Below are 17,833 nucleotides of genomic sequence, written 5' to 3' on the forward strand. Positions count from 1 at the left end.
GGGGTGTTTTAAGAAGGCATTTCCATCCAGAAAAGGGAAAACCACCTGGATGTTTTTGCCCAGAAAAGGGGAAAAATACCAGGTACCTGCAATGGGTTATCGATATAAAGTGCGTCTGTGGGTTTATGCTTTTTGGCCGTACGGTGAGGTGGCGCAAGGAGTGTGTGAAGTGAACACATGAAGAACATGGAGTTACCCTGCAGAGCCACCCTGGTCCGGGCAGCCTCTTCTATGTCTTTATACACACTTCCAAAAAAAAAAAAAAAAAACCCAAACCAAAAAAACCCCCTTCGCAAGTCACAAACAATTCAGGATTCAACTAAGAAAACACAGAGTGAACCATATGGCCGGGGTGGCTCGAGTTGGCTGCATTTTCCCTCAGACAAAGAAGGGATTGAGAGTTGAAGGAAAGGAGAAAAAAACCCAACTTTCCGGCTGATGAAGCTGTTGTCTGGAGGCAATGATCCCAAATCTCAAGGCTTTATTCCAGGCTCCGACTGAGACGTGATATGTCATATGATTAGCATCTTTCATATTTACAAGAGTAGTGCGGGCTGCCAGTCTTTAGAGAAAGGCGAGAGAAAGAAGGGGCATATGCTGAAATGGATTTAGCATTTGAAAGAGAGAAAAGAGAGCGGATAAATACACTTAAACGAGGATTTAGTTTTACTCCCGTTGAGTTCTAATGGCTTGTTGATTGAGATTTTAGGGAGCTGGGACAGAGGTGTCAGGAGTAATTTAAAGGCGCTATTCAACCCTGCCCCGCGCGGAAGGACCCGCCGCTCCCCCTGAGGGAGGAGCGGTGCTGCGGCACCAGTGGCAGGCTGGCTCCAAGCGGGGCGGATCACCGCGGCCGCCGCCGCTCCCTCCGCCGGGCGGGCGGGTGGCACCACCTGGCGGCGGCGGGAAAGTGCGGGGGGCAAAGTTATCTGGGATCGGGAAAACGGGGGGAAAAATAGGGAATTCTCGGTGTGTTTGGCACCTGTCAGCCCGGACAGCACCTGCTGCTACAGGAGGGTGCTCACTGCCCCGGTCCAACCTGGCCTTGGGCACTGCCAGGGATGGGGCAGCCACAGCTTCTCTGGGCAACCTGTGCCAGGGCCTCCCCACCCTCACAGGGAAGGATTTCTTCCCACTATCCCATCCCATTTGAAGCCGTTCCCCCTGTCCTGGCAATCCACACCCTTGTGCAAGTCTCTTTCCAGCTCTCCAGAGCTTGGAAAGGGGGCCTTTTGATTGTTTTAACCAAGCTCCTTCCTGGATGTGACGTATCTGTAAATACGCAAGATAACAGAATTGTTCTAAAATATAATTCCGTTATTCTTCAGACCAAACAACATAACACTAATACTATTAGATACTTTGTGAGCATAAAAGGATTTCACTTCTCAAGCAGATAAAGTCACTTTATTTTCGGTTATCAAGCAAATAAAGTCACTTTTTTCAGTTTTAGTCGTGTAAACACAGGGTGAAACAGAAGCATCAGTACATGCGATACAAACAAACATGTGCCACATTAAATAAATATTAAATTAGCAATTTTACAGACAAACAATATTAATAAAATAGGCGCACATTTTTATTTTTCTTTCTTCTTACTCTGCTCCTCTTCCTTCCGTTCCTCCAAGTAGCACTTCAGAATGTCGTGTAGCTGCTGCTCGCACTGGCTTGCATTTTGTAATCCATTTTCCCGTCCTAAAACCAGCAATAAACAGGATAATTACATCTCTCTTTACAGCATCCATCGTGGAAGCAGCCCCCGGCAGTGCTGACATGGATTTGCCCCAGAGTATCGACTGGCTGCGATATCTCTGCCTGGAAAATGGTTCTTCAGAGCTCAGCCACTACCAAGATGCTGTCTTTGATGTCAGCCAAGTAGGTAAAGTCCCATTACTGGATTAAAAAAATACTCTTTGAGTATAAAACCAGCTTGCAGGTAAAGCTGCAAATGTGCAACGTGCATTTTCCTGTGATATATTAGGTTTTATATGCAATAAATATTTAAAATTACATTTTATATGCAATAAATGTACTGGTTTATAGCTGTGCATACCATACACTTTATATATTATTACGTAGCATATATACACACTATAAAGTTTAATTAAAGAAGCTGAGCTGCACAGTTTCAGAAACCCTGGAAAAGAAAATATTACCTTTGCAGTGGTGAATTACTCTTCCCCACAGCTTGTTCCTACTTAAACAGGCCAGGTTTCCCACAATCAGCAAGTGCCTCTTTGCCCTCGTTAGCGCGACGTTCATCCTCTTCTCCGAGTCTATGAACCCAAACTGTCTGGTCCTGACACAGGACAAGACAATGATTTCCTTCTCAGCACCTTGGAAAGCATCTACAGTGGACACCTGGACAGGTTTCACTTCAAAAGCTTCAGAGTGAATCCCACTGAGCAAACTCTGAATCTGGGGGCAAAAGAAGCAGGGAAGGGGGTGAGTTTGGCTACTCAGAGTCAACCACTTGCCTTGAGAAAACACCCAGCAAATCTGAGCCCGCACAAGATGTGAACTAGGAAACTAGGGAGTGCAGTGTGGAGGGAAAATTGAAAATATGTATTTTTTAATCATTCTTTGAATTAAAATAGCTTTACTAATTTTAGAGGCAAAAATGGGTATTTTTTTAATGCAAAAGAGCAATTATGGCAAACTACCCGTTTCTCACTTCTAGTTGACTCTTCCTAGTTGAAACGAAACCTGTGTTTAAAACAAAAAATACATTTAAGGAAGTGCTTTACTGATGATCCACTACACCTTATACATCTGTGATTTATAAAGAGTAATCACACCAATAGCAGCTCCTTCTATTCCACTGGCAATCAGAGACTGGATGAGCTTGACTGCAAAGTGAGCCTCTGCCATGTTGGAAAAGCTGTTGTCTCTTTCCATCTGGAAAAGAGGGAGGAAGATTTCCAAATGAGCTCTCACAAGCAGAATGCAAAAAGGAATGGAGGAAAAACTACGATATTGACTTTATTTATGTAAGAAATCTGTGTAAGAAATGTTCCAAGAACTTACCTGCTCCGTGCCATTCACATTGTAAAAGCACAGCGTTGGAAGCCAGTCCAGTAAAGGAGTTCTGTCCTCCTCGGAAATGCCATCCCTCAGGTTCCCTCCGTAGAACAGCTCGTTGGCGATGGCACTGAGGGCAGGGTGACAGCGGTACTGTGTCCGGAGGAGTATTGCTTTATGTCCCTAAAAAAAAAAAATGAGGATAAAGGGTGACTAGGAAGTGTTCAAGGCCGGGTTGGGTAGTGGGTGGTGGTAGGTGTGTCCCTGCCCATGTCAGGGAGTTGAATCAGGTGACCTTCAAGGTCCCTCCGACCCAAACCCTTCTATGATTCCACAATAATTTGCAAGGCTGAAACTCTGATCCTCTGACACCTAAACCAGAATTTTCCTGGTGACTTCAGAGGACCTACATTTCCACCCTCCACCTTTTCCAGAGGTGTGGTTGGCAGGACCTACCATTAAGCAGAGCCGGTCAAAGAGGGTCTGCTCCAATCCCTGCTCATGGACACTCTCAGACCCTTGAACAGTTGGTGGTAATTGCTTGGGGTCTCCAACAAGGACGAGCTTTTCGCACTGAAACCTGAATGGGAGTGTGAAAAACCATGAAAAAAAGGTCTAAAACTGAGGCTGAACTGCTCATAACCAAAGTGTGTGTGCTGTGTTTATACATCCCATTGCTTTCCATCTGCCTCCCTGCTCCATCTTCCCCCAGTTTAATAACACCTAAGGCCAGGCCTCCATTTTAAATTACTCTTCTTGCCCTCTAAGGTGAGACCTCGGGGTTCACGTGCTTAAAAAGATGTGGGGTTTGGCACTTCCAGGAGGTTGTGCCACTGCTAAGCAAGTTATTTCCCTGCTGAAGCACCAAAGGAAGGCTGTACCTGGCGATGGGAAGGAGAGAAGCAGGTTCAGTCATCTGACTGCACTCATCCAGCATCACCACGGGGAACCTGAGAGCGTTCAGGCAGGGGAAGGGGCAGGCAGCACAGGTCACTCCAACCACTTTTACCTTTTAGAAGTGGGGGGAAAGTGGGGAGACAAAAAGTTAGGATCGTTTCATAGCTCATCTCTGTGCAGTACACAACTACAGCAGTAGAATTGCTACAGGCTCTCTCACGTCACTGGTTCTCCACAAACTGCTCAGATCTGCTTTGTTACAATTGCTTTACAACAAGCTGTGACTTTCTGAGTCTAGGACTGAGGAGAAATGACTGGAAAGACCAGAAACTGAGGATATTTTTCTACAGAGAGTAGTAATCTTTAAAGGCAATACTTTGATGAAAAGTTGCTTAAAATATATTTGAAATCTCCTTGGCGGTTGATACACAGCTCCAGGATAGATTTAGCTCAGTCTTTATCTTTTAACCTTTATGACTATATAAATTTTAGTTTCAGGGTGACAGTGCAGACGAGCTGTAGCGAGAAATTTTTCTCTGCCCACCTTGAAAACTAAGTTGGCAGTATTAAATCAGATTGCAGTCGAGTTCAGAAAGGGTTTCTGTCTTACATCATTGAAAAAGAACTGCAAGTTCAACTCAGAGAAGTCCGACACAGGTAAGACACTAAGCTATACCCATGGAATCAAACCTAACACTCACTTTACTTTTCAAAATTAGGAGCCTGGCAGGTGTGAGAGGGAATTCCCAGTTTCCATACGGTGGGTTCTGTGGATAGGACACGACGAATCCCCACCTTCCCATCCCATCTCTTTGACTGTACCTGTTGCAGGATGGTTTTATTGGTCCCCAGTTTGTGCTGCTCAATGCTCTTCCTGACATATATTTTTTCAGCTGGAGTCAAATCTTCTTTCATGAGAGCAAGCAGCTCTTTCAGCTGCTCGTTTTCATTTCCTGAGCCTGCATGTAAACTTCAAAAAAGATTTTGTAACGTGCATTGCAGTGACTGAAAATAACAGTGCTTGGAAAAATGTACAAAAATAATCATATTTTATACATAACAGTGCTTTAAAACAACATATTAACTTGTCCCAAATTGCTTCAGATCCCATAAAAAGTTTCTTACCTGTGGGGAAGAATTGCTTTGGTGATCTTCCTAATACTTCCCACTCTGATAAAATCCTCAAATCCAAGATCGAGCAGGCTTCAGAGAAAAAGAGCAGACAGATGTTACAGAAATGGAAGAAGAAACTTTGAAAGCTTTAAAAGTGGTTTTAAAAGGCACATCAGAACACTGAAGAACACAAACTCCTGCGATTAACCAGCTGAAGTAACTCAGGCCACAGTCTTTTAATACCAACACATTGATCTTTGCCATGTAAGTGCATTATTATTTCTGGAAGAAGAGGCTGTAAAAGCCTCAGTGACCCACCCCAGCAGTATCCTGTCCACGGCAACGTTGGTGGAAGAAGCAATGAGAAGTTTCCATGGAGTTGGCCCTGGACCCTCCGTGGCTTCGCTGCTTTCAAAGAGCTGTACGAGGAACAAGATCACCACAGACAGCAGGTAGCTCTTGCCAGCTCCAAAAACACCTGGCATTTTGGAAGAAAAAAGCCAAAGTTACAAGTGAAATAGAAGGAAATATAAACCAGCAAGGAATAGTGTGTAATAGAAAAAAATTATAAAATTAAGCAAAGCTGATACGTGACCAAAAGTGGGTTTAATTTGAAAAGAAAGAAGCACTCTGATTTTGTGCACAGATCTTTCTAGGGAAAAACTCAACACCTGTGTGAAATCCTGCAAAAGGCAGAATGCAAATTCAAGGATGAGGAGCTCTGTGCTGACAGAATAGATGTCTAATGTCATGGTCATTATTGGAGGGGCCTCATCCAGAAATTAATTTTCAGGAAGTGCCTGAAGTAGGTGAAGACAGCAGCATTACAAAAGAGGATATTCCATACACAGGCAGTTTATTCAAGCTCTTTTGGGCTACGTTTCAAATAAGTCAATGCTGAATTTGCCTTTAAGTCTGCCTGAAACTGTAAATATATGATGAAGGAAGCAAATCTACCGTTTCATCTCTGGGATATTTCCCTAACCCTGGCATTGTAAATTAATCAGGCTTTTTGCAAAGATAGAATGGCAGCACATTTCCCAATCATTTGCTGCATACCACGTATGATTGTGATGGGGAAGCTCTGATGTTCCTCCTCTGGGGGGATATTCCCACACGAGGTCATCATCCCAGCGATGTGGATCAGCGACGTCGCCTGGTCCGGGTTCAGGGAGAACCTTTGGATCATCTCTTTAGCCAGTCCCATGGCCACCTCAGAGCTGACAGGGCCAGCCCTCGTTGAGCTTTTCAGGCTCATGGCAGGAGGAATAAATTTTCTTTTGTCGACTCTTTTAGGAGCATTTTCAGAATGACGATTCCTGAGGGCAAAAAATAGTCAAAAGTTGTGATACAACATAACTTGTGGCTCTTGGTTCTGATATTCTCAGTGACCCAACCCTGAACTGCTGAGGTTTGATGACCTGCTCGCAGTATCACTGAACAGTAACTTACATGTTTAGTAGGTATGGGATTAGTGGTAATGTGGAGGGATTGAAGTGCTCCTCCATATTCCTTAAGGATGCCAGCTCCCCACTGGCATTACAAACCAGCAGGGCGTGAACACACACTGAAAAAGGCCACAGAAAAATAAAAGTGGGAAGAAATTAAATGAGCCAAGATTTCACATCATTATAAAGTGCCAAAAGGGTAATTAGCCAACTTCATCTCTTTCATTTACAAACCAAACCAAAACAACCCTCAAACTTTGGCTCAGTTCAACAGCAAACCCAAGGAACTTCTGCAAAATCACAGATTTAATATATGGCTTTTTATATAAATATATATTTATATATAGTATATATATAGTATATGTATTTATATATAGTTGTGAGTTGTTTGGGATTGTATTTTCTTTCTCAGGGACAGCACCAACATATTCCTGTTATTTACACTGTGACAGGCAACTTGCATTCTGTATTGTATTATTTACTATATTGTATTATTTATATTATCCTCATTTCTTCCTCCCTCACTTAGAATTTACCAGCTACTCTGCAGGTTTAATTGCATTAAGTGCTGTATTCAAATTACATATTTAAAGATACAAGTGAAAAAAATAGTGTGAATTAAACCATGTCTGAGATTTGGGAAATTCTAATCTCTTCCTTCGTTGCTGGCTGGATTTCTTCGTAGTTGTTCCCCACAATTCTGAATTATTTGGTGTAGAACTCACTGTTTGATCTCCAGTTTGAGGGACTGTAGCCTTTCAGTGGGAGCAATTCTATTTCACTGTTGGAGGATGGTCCAAAGAAAGCACTGCTTGCAATGAAAGTATCAATGGGATCAAAGTTCAGAGTCTTTGAAACCACCCAAATATCATCTGTCAAAAAAAATACAGAGTTCTCATAAGCTGCTCCTACTGCCACCTCTGAAATCAGATGCTTGGGATGTGCTTACCTTTGCTGTAGAGAGAAGAATGCTCCTTTTTGCTTAATTTGAGGTATAATTTGGGTTTGGAATCACCATCTAAGCTGGCAGGTGTATTCATAAATTTCTTGAACTTACTGTACCTCTGGGTTTGAATTTCAAAGGCTTTCCTGTGAAATTGTAATTTTAAGGAAAAGCATGTAAACTTATTGGCACATTTTGGATTCAGCACCAAAAATAAGAAAGCTCCACAGATTGGACCAAATCATACAGATTGTGGTGCTTGTTCATCATCTTGCATTACCAAGTTTTAAATACATTCCCCTTGCAAAATTCTCTCACATGCAGCCATAATGAAATTGTTTGCTCTACAGTTAAGCAGCACAGAATAGCCCTTGATACTACTTCTGCTGTTAAAATTACAGTCTTGCAGAGAAAAAAATCAAAATCTCTCAGTAAAGACTAAATGAACAAGAATTCAAGTGCAGCAACTGTAAGGGATTTCATTAATCAAGTTGCTGGTAAGCAGGGCTAAAAAGAAATGCCATCAATATTATTCCTTCTCTGATTTGGCTCTTACATGTCTTTACAGAATTGCAGCCTCTTTAAACAGAGTGAAAATGTCTCTTAACTGCTGCTGGAATCCCGAGCTGCTGCAATATTTATAAACCCTGAATTCACACGGCACTGGAGAAAAGTGCAGAGGGTTTCAGGAATACCTCACCAAAAGCTGGCATTCCTCATAGAGAGCAATCTTTTGGCTTCTGAGGTATGTCCCAATGCTTTTGATGTCACGGAGCACTGCACTGGGTCTGGATTTTGCCTGTGTGGGGTTCACATCTTCTATCCACTTGAAAAACGAGCACCGCTCAGCTTTCGGGGCGTCACAGGCATAGAACAAGCGACCCTGGAAAGGAGAGGGGGGGAAAAAACAGAGCATGAGCACTAAAACAAGCAAAAAAAGAAAAAAAAAGGACCAGCACTTTCACCCCAAACTCTGAAAACACAGGGAATAAACAGCACCTTGTTATGACCTTCTTTTTTCACCATAACCAGCTTAGCAGGGTGCATGTGGTTGCAGAGTGGAGCACAGCTTCCCTGGCTTTGCCCATCTTTCACTGATGTGTAAAATGATATGTCCACTTTGGAGAGAGCATTGTGCAATCTTTGGGACAGCTCAAACAGCATTATGTTCAGTTGCTCTTGAGAGAGAAAGCAGAAAATAAAGGAATTATCAGCAGAGCCTTAAAAACGCTTACGCAGGCACACAACGTTCAAGCAAATATATTTTCATTTGAAGATTTCGATCCTAAATCAAAATATTTAATCTGAGTCCTACAAGAAACCACGTGACCTGCAAAATCCATGTATTGCAGGGGAAAAAAAAAACAACTTAGGAACCTAAATACTGGAAAACAGGCACAACATTACATAGTTGAACAGAAGCGTGCTGTTCTTTTGGTTTGTCTTTGCAATTTTGGGCATAGATTGAATATATTTCAGTACCTATAAAAAAAAATCAAATGCAGCCAGTTCTAATGGGTGATGTTGAGGATTTCTGTCCCTCTTATCCTGCTTGGTGAAGCTTCAGAAATACCCTGCTTAAAAATGACAGCCTTGTACACGACACGGTGTCAGACTTACCTGTCAGAGCAGCTTTAAAAATCTGCTTGTAGTGAAGATGAGACCGAAACACAGCTGGGATGGAGATCTTTCTTTTAGGGAGATTAGCATGTTTCACTTTGTCCACGCTAGGAAAAGACAACTCAGAAATTGTTACGTCCTAAAAAGACCCAGAAAAGGAAACCATTAAAACTTGCAAGACCCTGAAGGAGAAAAATAACTTATCCCTAAAGCTTGGGCTGCCTAATTTAGGATGCAACATGAGATTAAAATTTATCACTGCATTTATAGTAATACTTCCAAAGGCTGTAAATTCTGTAAGTTATGTCACTGAAAATTATGTTTTTCAGTGCTAGGGGAAGGAGCACACAAACCCCATTAATCAGATGAAAATATAGCAAAGGTAGAACAAGGCTAGGGAAGGCAGAACCACATATATATATATACACACACACATATATATGTATATGTGGTATCAGTGCTTATTCAATGCCATTAACTTACTTTTCCACAGTTAAAACTGAAAAAATGTGTAGTATTTTAAAATCAGTGACTACGCCTTGAAGCAAGTTATAAGTGTTCTTCGAAACAATGTTGACTTACAGATTTAGAAAAACCCTTCCTGAAAACACATTCTTACCAATTACAGGTGACCAAACAGCCCCAACAGCTTTTATTTCATCTTCCTGCCATCAACATTCCGATTGCAAACCTAAATCTGGCACTGTGGGTGCCCAGGAATTACCTTTACAAAGGTCATTGTAAAGGTAAAAGTTGAGCAGCTGCTGTTCTGCAGCTGAGACTCTTTTTTGTTTTGCTACATAGGTAGAAACATTTCACCCCATTGCACTGATAATATCTTGCAGGAAATCAGAGAAATGCAGTTCCTTTGGCTGGAAAAATGTGTTTCTGCCACTTGGACCTGTATTTGCTTGAACAGTTACACACCTGGCCCTCTCCTGTTCCGGCGTGGCAGCTCAGGTGACTCAACACCTTTTGTGTTGCCGCAGCCAAAGGTGTCCCACTTAAGTGCAGGGAAAGTAACTTCCCTTCGGAAATCCAATCTGGGGGGTTGCTGCTTGCACGACATTCCCCAGGGGAGCTCTTGGATGTCAGCAGAGGGGCAGCACCGGGAGCGCTTTGATTCCCGGCTCTGCTCTCTCCCGTGTCACCCCGCAGCATTCCAAGGATGCTCTGGGCACAGATGTCATCAGCCTCTTCCCTGTCAGGGATCAAGTCACTCTGAGCACTGTTTTGATACTTCAGCCACTTGCTTTGTCTGTGTTGGGAAGTCACGTCAGGGAGCAGGGGTTGGACAGATTCCCTTTGTCCGTCTTCCGTGTACTCCCCAAACACGGAGGTCTCATAATTCCTGTCCTGGGGGCCGGGAGCACTCCTAGGAAATTCCATTGGTTGGATGCATAAATTGCCTCCTGGAGAGCCCAAGGACTGCTGGAGCTCCTCGCTGTCAGTGGGATAAAACACGGCAGGAATGTCCTCGGTGGCAGGAAGGGTGACAAACGGAGTCCGGGTTTTAACGGTGGCTTTGGATCTCGGGAGCCTGCATTCCTCTGGATAGCTGGATTTCTCCCCTGCTGTAGGGCAAAGACATCTTACAAATACAACTTGTAGCACTTAGGGATGGCACTTCAGATGTACAGAAAAGAATTTTAAGTTCTTCCTTTCACATCCTGTCTTCTAACTGGGAAGCTCCCTGGATCATGCCCGGGCAGTACCACACTAAATTTCCATACACCACGATTGATTTTGTTTGTGTGATTCTTTTAATTAATTTTAATTCTTTTAAATCCCCATATTCAGAAAACACTCTATAGCCACTCTACTTGTAAAAAAGACAATTATTTAAACGTGGTTGTGTTTTGGAGGCCATTAATCTGATAGTTTTGGTAGGTCACTGGCAGATGCCTACTGGAAAACACCCAGCTTAACACTTGCTCCTTTTTCCAGAAAGATCACCCCCAAAATTAATTAATGTGAATTAATGCTAAACAACGTAGATAAGGAAGCTTTTAGTACCAAAAAGCATCCTTTGGACTAAATTCATTATCAACAGTGACAGCCATTGATAGGTGTCAGCTGGAAGTGGGTCAGAGAACAGCTGAATATGGAAGAAAACTAAAAGCAGTTAAATAAAACCATAAATATGACTTAGAAGCTTAGCTTACAGCCTTTATTTCCCCCCAAACTAGAAGCTGATTTTTCTTTATAAAACTAAATCACTCCACCGAGGTCTCTTTCAGGGGAATAGAATTGGCAGAGTAATTGTCTGTCATAGCACAACTCGCTGTGCTTCAAAAATCCTCAGAGATTTTCCAGCTAAAATACTGTAAGAGTGCAATTATAAACTGCAATGTCTTACTGAAAACAAAATCTGGGAGTTCTGGTTCACTTGGTAAGATCCCTTGTATCAGGGGCTCCTGGATGTCTCCGGTAGTTTCCTCATTTCCTGAAGGTGGAGAAGTTGTAGAATCCGGATCAAATGAGGAAGTCACTTCTGATGAAATCTACAGGTGAAGAATTAATATGTTAAATGAATGACTGGAAAAAAACCCTTGACTACAGCTCTTTTATCACTGTTCTCTCTCTCATCATTCTAAACAACTGAAGTGTGTTTCACAGTCGAGATAAAACAGCTTCAAAAATAAGAAACTGCCACGAACGCACAGGAAATAAAGGCAAAAATATCTAGAAAAGACAGTCAGTCCACACCTTGCCAGGTTCCCAGGAAGTCCACTGTGCTTGTCTCAGAGCAGATTGTGAAGGTGAGCCTGACACTGTCCATGCTGGCACTTCAGGATACACATGGAATGCCAGTGCTAGGAAAAACACGTGAAGGACAGAAGTCATGCAGGAATTTTGAGGCCAGTTGCTGCCTTTTAACTTTTACTTCCACTTACGAGACTGATTTATTCTTGACTCTTCAGTCACATCAGACTCCATTTGAAAATTCCCTTCTCTGATACCATCCATATCATCCCCACGAAGACTTCTGGAACCTGGAGACTTTACAAAAAAAAAAAAAAAAGAAAAAGGCATGAGGAAAAACTTGCTAGAAATTCAACTGCTTCTCTTCTGTTTTTCAGAGTGGAACTGATCGGAGAAGAAAAAAAACAAGTTAATGTTTTACCTGTCTGAAGTCAGAAAGGCCATAATCACTTGAAAACAGGGGTGACAAAAATGTCTCAGCTGCAAAGTCCATGTTATGTGGGTACTGCTGCCATCCCAGCTGGGAGCAGGGGACTCTCACCATGATCTCACTAGCTGCTGATCCCGTTACCTGGTGCCCTTGGAATGCAACAGGCTACACAATACATTGGAATCATCACTAACTGAAATAAATATCGCTCTGGAACTATCTACAGTCACTAAAGGTACTCTTCAACGCATGCAACAAAAATAACCTGTTGGAAACTAGAAGAGAAACAAACAAACAAAAAAAAAAACCTGTTTTTTTCCTCAAAATTTCAGTTCAAAACTCTCCCTGGAAAATTTCCCACAGACAAATGTAGTAAAAAATGATGAGAAGCCCACTGTGAGACTGGTTAAAATTTTATTAGGACTCACTGTAATAGATTACAAATAGTAAACCATTTCATTGCCATCTAAGGAACACTGTTCATTATACTTCAGTTCCACAGCAATTGTACCTTTGGTTGCCAGTCACATGTCCCAGGGTCTCTTTGGGCTGCTGCTACTGGTAAAATATATGGCTCTGTCTTCTGTAATAAACTGTCCACAGAGCTGGGCTGCACAGAAAAAGTACCAAAACCTAATCAGCCTAACAATTTAATAACTGTTTCAAGTGAAAATACAAGCTAAGGAACCTCTTGTATTTATACAAAAGAAGCATTTTAATCACAGCCTTTTTATTTGGAAGGCAGGACAATGCAGGACAGGATAAAGGACTTATGCTTGCCTAAAATCTTTGGATGGATTGAAAGGAAAAGGCTATTACTGTGTGAAGTATCAAACACAAACAGATTTCCCAATATATTTCAACCCAAGTGCTAAAATTCCTAGGAACTGACTGGTAGGGAAGGAGAAGTACCAGACATATTAATGTGATATTAAACATAACTAAATATTACCATTTGCATTAAGTTTCTTGTCATACAAGAGGCCTCCTGAATATTTATTGGCAAGAGGACTTCCTCTGTTTATTACCAGCTTCATAATCAATACCAAGAATTTTATTCCTGGTAGGAAATGAATTTATCTTGTACAGATAAATATATGTAGTCAAAAATGGGTTACCATAAGGCCAGAAGAATCAAAGTATGAACAGGAAGGTGCCTGTAAACTTTCTGAGTAAGGCATTTCTGTAAACTCTTTTATAGCTACAAGAGATGGAAAAGCATAATGAGTTACAGATAAAAGATGGGGTTTTTAATGTGAAAACATCTGAATATCTACTGGGCTTACAAACCCAACCCATGCAATGAATTGCAGTTAGGATTTAACTGAACTAAAGACACAGAGCTCACAACGTTGCTTTAAACACTAAAAACTGCATGAGGGAACCTGTAAAACACACCACTCAAAAAATAAGATTTCTGAACATGAATTGTCCGAGAGAGACAAGAGTACAGAGGTCAAACAGATACAGACACACAGAATTCACTTCAAAACAGAAGCTGACCTAACCTTCATCTTTCCCAAGGGGTTCAAATGTCTCCTGGGAAGTCTCTGTCTCACAGAACACGCTGTTATTTTCCTCCATCTTTTGCAAGCTTTCTAAAGCTGTGCTATGCTGAGTCAAAGCCCTCAGAAGAGCAATATCATTCACCAGAGCAGGGAGACCTGAGGAGTTTTCAGCCACTCCTCTTTCACCTCTGCAGGCTGCAGGAGGGGTGTTCATGCTCTCTGAGTTTTCAAACTCTGTTTCCTCTGGAGATGAATGGCCTGTTCCTGAAGGATGCACAGAACTCGTGGAAAGGAGAGCATCTTCCTCATGTGACGTGCCAAATACCTGTTGATGGTCTCCTGCAATATATTGGAATGAGCCACTGCCAAGAGCTGATTTTGGTGACAAAGCCAGCAAAGGACTGCCTGGTTTAATGCCATCACTCCTACTCCCCCAGAAGTGTTCTGAGCCAACCTCTGGGGATTCCCTGCATCCAAGCTGTGTGACACCTTCTTTGTCCGTGGCAGAAGTGATTCTGCTGGGAGAAATACCTGAAACACTTCCAGTTGCCTCAAACAGGCTGGTTTCAGGGTGACATTCCTTAACATTTGTGTGCCCAGGCACAGGATCAGAGTGCTGGTTTCTCATCCGTGGCGTGCCATTAATGGTGAGTGCTGCACAGCCAGCATGATCCTCTTCACTGCTTGTGGCTTCAAGACTTAACTGACTTGCATTCATCTCTTTTATGTTGTGTCCACCACCCAAAAGTTCCACTTCGGTTCTGCTCTGGCTTGCAGGGTCTTCTGCAACCCTCCTGGTATCTCTGACACTGGCTTCACAAAGCTCAGACAAAACACCCCCAGTGCAGTCACTTCCGTCATTCTCTCTGTCAGATGTTGAACCTTTGGCTTCATTTTTGCTGTGTGTCACCCCTTCACAGGGGGAATGAGGTCTCAGCACAGCATTTGGAGCTACATCCCCTCCCTCAGAGCAATCTGGGCTCTCTGAAAGTGTGTCTCCCTCAGTGGGATTCTTCACATCTCTTTCACACAATTCTTCACTGTCTGTGTCATTAAAATCAAAAGACTCCATTAGATTAAAGTTAACCTCCATCAGTTCTTCATCTGGACTACACCCTTTGCCATGCAAACTTAACTCCTCCTTAACAATTCCAGCTTCAGTCAGTGTTAGATCCCCGGAGAGCTCCAGGTCACTGGGCACTCCCTCTGAATTTTGTCTTGGCTGAAGCTCGCTCTGCATCTTCACAGATGAATTCTCCCTAAGATCCTTAGTCCCTGACTGCTCCCTGTATCCGAAAGAACTGTTTTCAAAGGTGACTGGACTTGCTGAAGGTGAAATGTCACCTGAGGACGGGACAAACTGGCTGTCACTCATTCCACTTATGGTGGACTCAGGTAGGAAGCAACTATTTGTGTTGCAGGGATCCTGCAAATCTTGACTTAAATTATTTACCTTTTTGTCGTGTCTGTGTCCTGTGGCTTCTTCACCATAAGGCTGTTCAGGTGAATTCAGAGGCATTTCAGCGTTCCAGTCCTTCTTATCATTTCCAGTTCCCTTCCCAAAAGGCAGGTGCTGAGTGTTTGGAACGATTCCTTTGGCAGGACCACCTGGAAAAGCAGGCAGGGCCGTGCTTTTTTGGTCACGTAAATCTGCATTTTTTGAGGCCTGAAACCTGGAGAGACTTTGTGTGAGTGCAGCTGTTTGTTCTCCGTGTCCTTGTGCTGGTTTGGACTTCAGAAGAGCAATGATCTGTGCCGTGCTCCTGATGCTGTGGGACACTGCCCCGGGGCCAGTTTGCCCAGTAAGGAGAGGAGATTCTGGCTTCACCAGGAACTGAGCAGAGCTTTGCTTCTCTGTCCCCTCACATCTGTCAAGAAATGGAGCTGAAAGCAGTGAGGAGACAGACACGTGGTCTCTGTTGTTATCCCTACATCCATCTTCCTGGAAGCCTGCAGAGAGATTCGTGTCCGCATCCTCCTTGTGAATAGTGGAAAATAAAGGAGAGGTGACATAAAACTGGGATGGAAAAGTCCCCTGGCACTGCTTAGATAAAGGCAACAGTGTCGGTTTTTCTTCCTCTTCCACGGCTGGTATTTTCTTTGCAACTTGGCGTGGCCCTTGGAACCCCTGGGAAATTCAAAAGCAATGATTTAAAATCCACATTTTGCGATCAAACGTTGAACAACGGACATAAAGATCTGAAACAAAACCACACCGTAAACTTCCTCTTCAGGCCAACAGGGAGGTGTCTTGCAGGCAGAAGACCAGGTTTGACACCATTTCTATCCACTGCTGGAGTTTCTGCTGCTCTCCTTGGCTGATCTTCCAAAGGTTTTTCACTCGCTTTTGCTGCTTCCACCGTGATCAAATATCGTTCGCTTTCGAAATTCTCTCCAGCAGCCACCTAGAAAGGAGGGAGCAGCAGGGTGCACATAACAGTGCCATGTAAGAGAGATCAACACACAGATTCATTTTAAATAAATAGTCTTTTAAGTGCTTAGATGTAAAAAAATTCAGATATTTAGACCCAGTGTATCACAGATGCCATATAAAGAAATAAATATATATATATATATAGACTAGAAAGCATCAGCACTTATCTTCAGGTTATGCTTATTTAATATATCCCTGTAACAACACTGCTTTTACCCCAAAGGAATAAAATTCCTTTGGGAATAAAACCTTCTGGACAAACAGTAAGACTTGTCAAAAAGAAGAAGCTGTTTTCCCTTTTCATTATTTCCACTGTAGCAGAGTTTTATATCCACAACAAGAAAAATGGCCCTTTTAGTTACCAACCCAGTGTTTGAAGCTCTGCCTGAAACACGAAGCACAATCAGGCATTGAAATAACAACTCCAAGCAAACTATACCTGAGATTTTATAAAAATACTCTCCAGGCACTGTCCTTTGTCATCAAACAAGGTGGCCTGCAATGAAAAAACGGGATTTTAAAAAACCAGTTATTTCACAGAGCCACTAGACTGGCACTGGCAGTCCAGCAGTACCAGATGGGATTAAATCCAAGAGTATTAAATCTGAGTTTTCACCTGATTCCTGCCAGTTCTAATCCTCAGAACTCCATCTTGCCACGTTTTCGCTTTTTTTGTCTTTTGGTGAGTGTATAATACCTGTTTTAAACGTGCAAAATGTTGGAAAAGTAAGGAGATATTTGAATAATACAGCGGCTGCAGTCTTTTAATTTATTCCTAATAATAACAGTAAGCACTGTTAAAAATCACTTACAGTAAATTCTTGAGAGGCCATTGCTTTGTCAAAACAGTCAGTTATTTCACAAATATCCACATCTTCACACAGCCTGAGAGGCGGGGAAATGGTCAGAATTCACCAGAGCTGTGAGGGAAATGTGTGGACAAAGAACTACATGTCAGTTCACTTCTGTCTTCCCCTCAAAAGAACTTTTCTTGCAGCAAAAACAAAAAACAAAAAAACCCAAAAATACCCCAGAAGCTGTTACCAGAATAATTTTGTGCCAGGTGTGGAGCTGGCCATGCATGTTCAACTCATGTAAAACAGGAATTATATTTAAAACACAACTGACTGCAGACCAGCCACCCGTGAAGGCAAACCTCTTCATGTATTTAAGGTTAGACGGCAATAACTCTTAAAATAAAGTTCAAAATTGTCCCTGGATGAGTGAGGAACAGTTTATATGAAGAAAGGGGGAAAGACTCCTGCCGTTTCTTGTGGCTGCCACCTCCTCGGTTGCTTAATGAGGTGAAAATCCATGGAAGTGGACATCCTTGGAGGGCACGAAGTTACCACCTTTAAAGCCGCCGGATGGATGCGAACCCTTACAGTGACTGCAGGCGGAACGCCGCGGGAGCAGGGACGTGCCAAACCAACAAACCCACCGCCTCCTTTTCCAGCCCCCCCGTCCAGCAGCATTCCCTCCAGCGCCGAGGGGGGATTCCATTCCCCGAGGGACCGCGACCGCATCCCCCCACCGGTGACACCGCGATCCTACCCAGCGACCGGAATCAGGACCAGGATCGGAATCAGGCTGGGGATCGGGACGGGGATGGGGATTAGGAGCGGGACGGGGATCCCGGTGGCAGCCGCCGCCCTCTCGAACTTCCCGCCGCGGCGCCCCGCGTGACGTCACAGCTCCGCGCCGCCCGGCGGG

At 43.1% G+C, this 17,833-nt stretch overlaps 1 protein-coding gene across 3 annotated transcripts; it reads right to left on the reverse strand.

The window, feature by feature from the left end:
• Positions 1-1,356: 1,356 nt before the first annotated feature.
• Positions 1,357-17,802, reverse strand: ZGRF1 (zinc finger GRF-type containing 1). Of its 3 annotated transcripts, none has more exons than XM_017825185.1 (29): positions 17,675-17,802; positions 16,933-17,040; positions 16,737-16,817; positions 16,560-16,616; positions 15,903-16,091; positions 13,687-15,814; positions 13,297-13,379; positions 12,690-12,788; positions 12,170-12,343; positions 11,940-12,045; positions 11,752-11,858; positions 11,402-11,546; positions 9,970-10,613; positions 9,043-9,181; positions 8,422-8,600; positions 8,118-8,305; positions 7,429-7,568; positions 7,205-7,351; positions 6,484-6,598; positions 6,091-6,350; positions 5,350-5,509; positions 5,044-5,121; positions 4,741-4,888; positions 3,903-4,030; positions 3,478-3,601; positions 3,028-3,204; positions 2,764-2,898; positions 2,157-2,418; positions 1,357-1,695 (listed from the first exon to the last, which is right to left on the reverse strand). In XM_017825185.1, the coding sequence occupies exons 2-29, from the start codon at positions 16,951-16,953 to the stop codon at positions 1,580-1,582; spliced, it is 6,330 nt and encodes a 2,109-aa protein (XP_017680674.1). In that variant the 5' UTR covers positions 16,954-17,040; positions 17,675-17,802; the 3' UTR covers positions 1,357-1,579. The 3 variants fall into 3 exon arrangements, with proteins under 3 accessions (XP_017680674.1, XP_017680673.1, XP_017680675.1); XM_017825184.1 differs by having other exon boundaries at positions 9,970-10,616; XM_017825186.1 differs by lacking the exon at positions 12,170-12,343 and having other exon boundaries at positions 1,358-1,695; positions 9,970-10,616.
• Positions 17,803-17,833: the final 31 nt, after the last annotated feature.

Source organism: Lepidothrix coronata, unplaced genomic scaffold, assembly GCF_001604755.1.
Source record: "Lepidothrix coronata isolate B3197 unplaced genomic scaffold, Lepidothrix_coronata-1.0 Scaffold116, whole genome shotgun sequence".
NCBI lineage: Eukaryota > Metazoa > Chordata > Aves > Passeriformes > Pipridae > Lepidothrix > Lepidothrix coronata.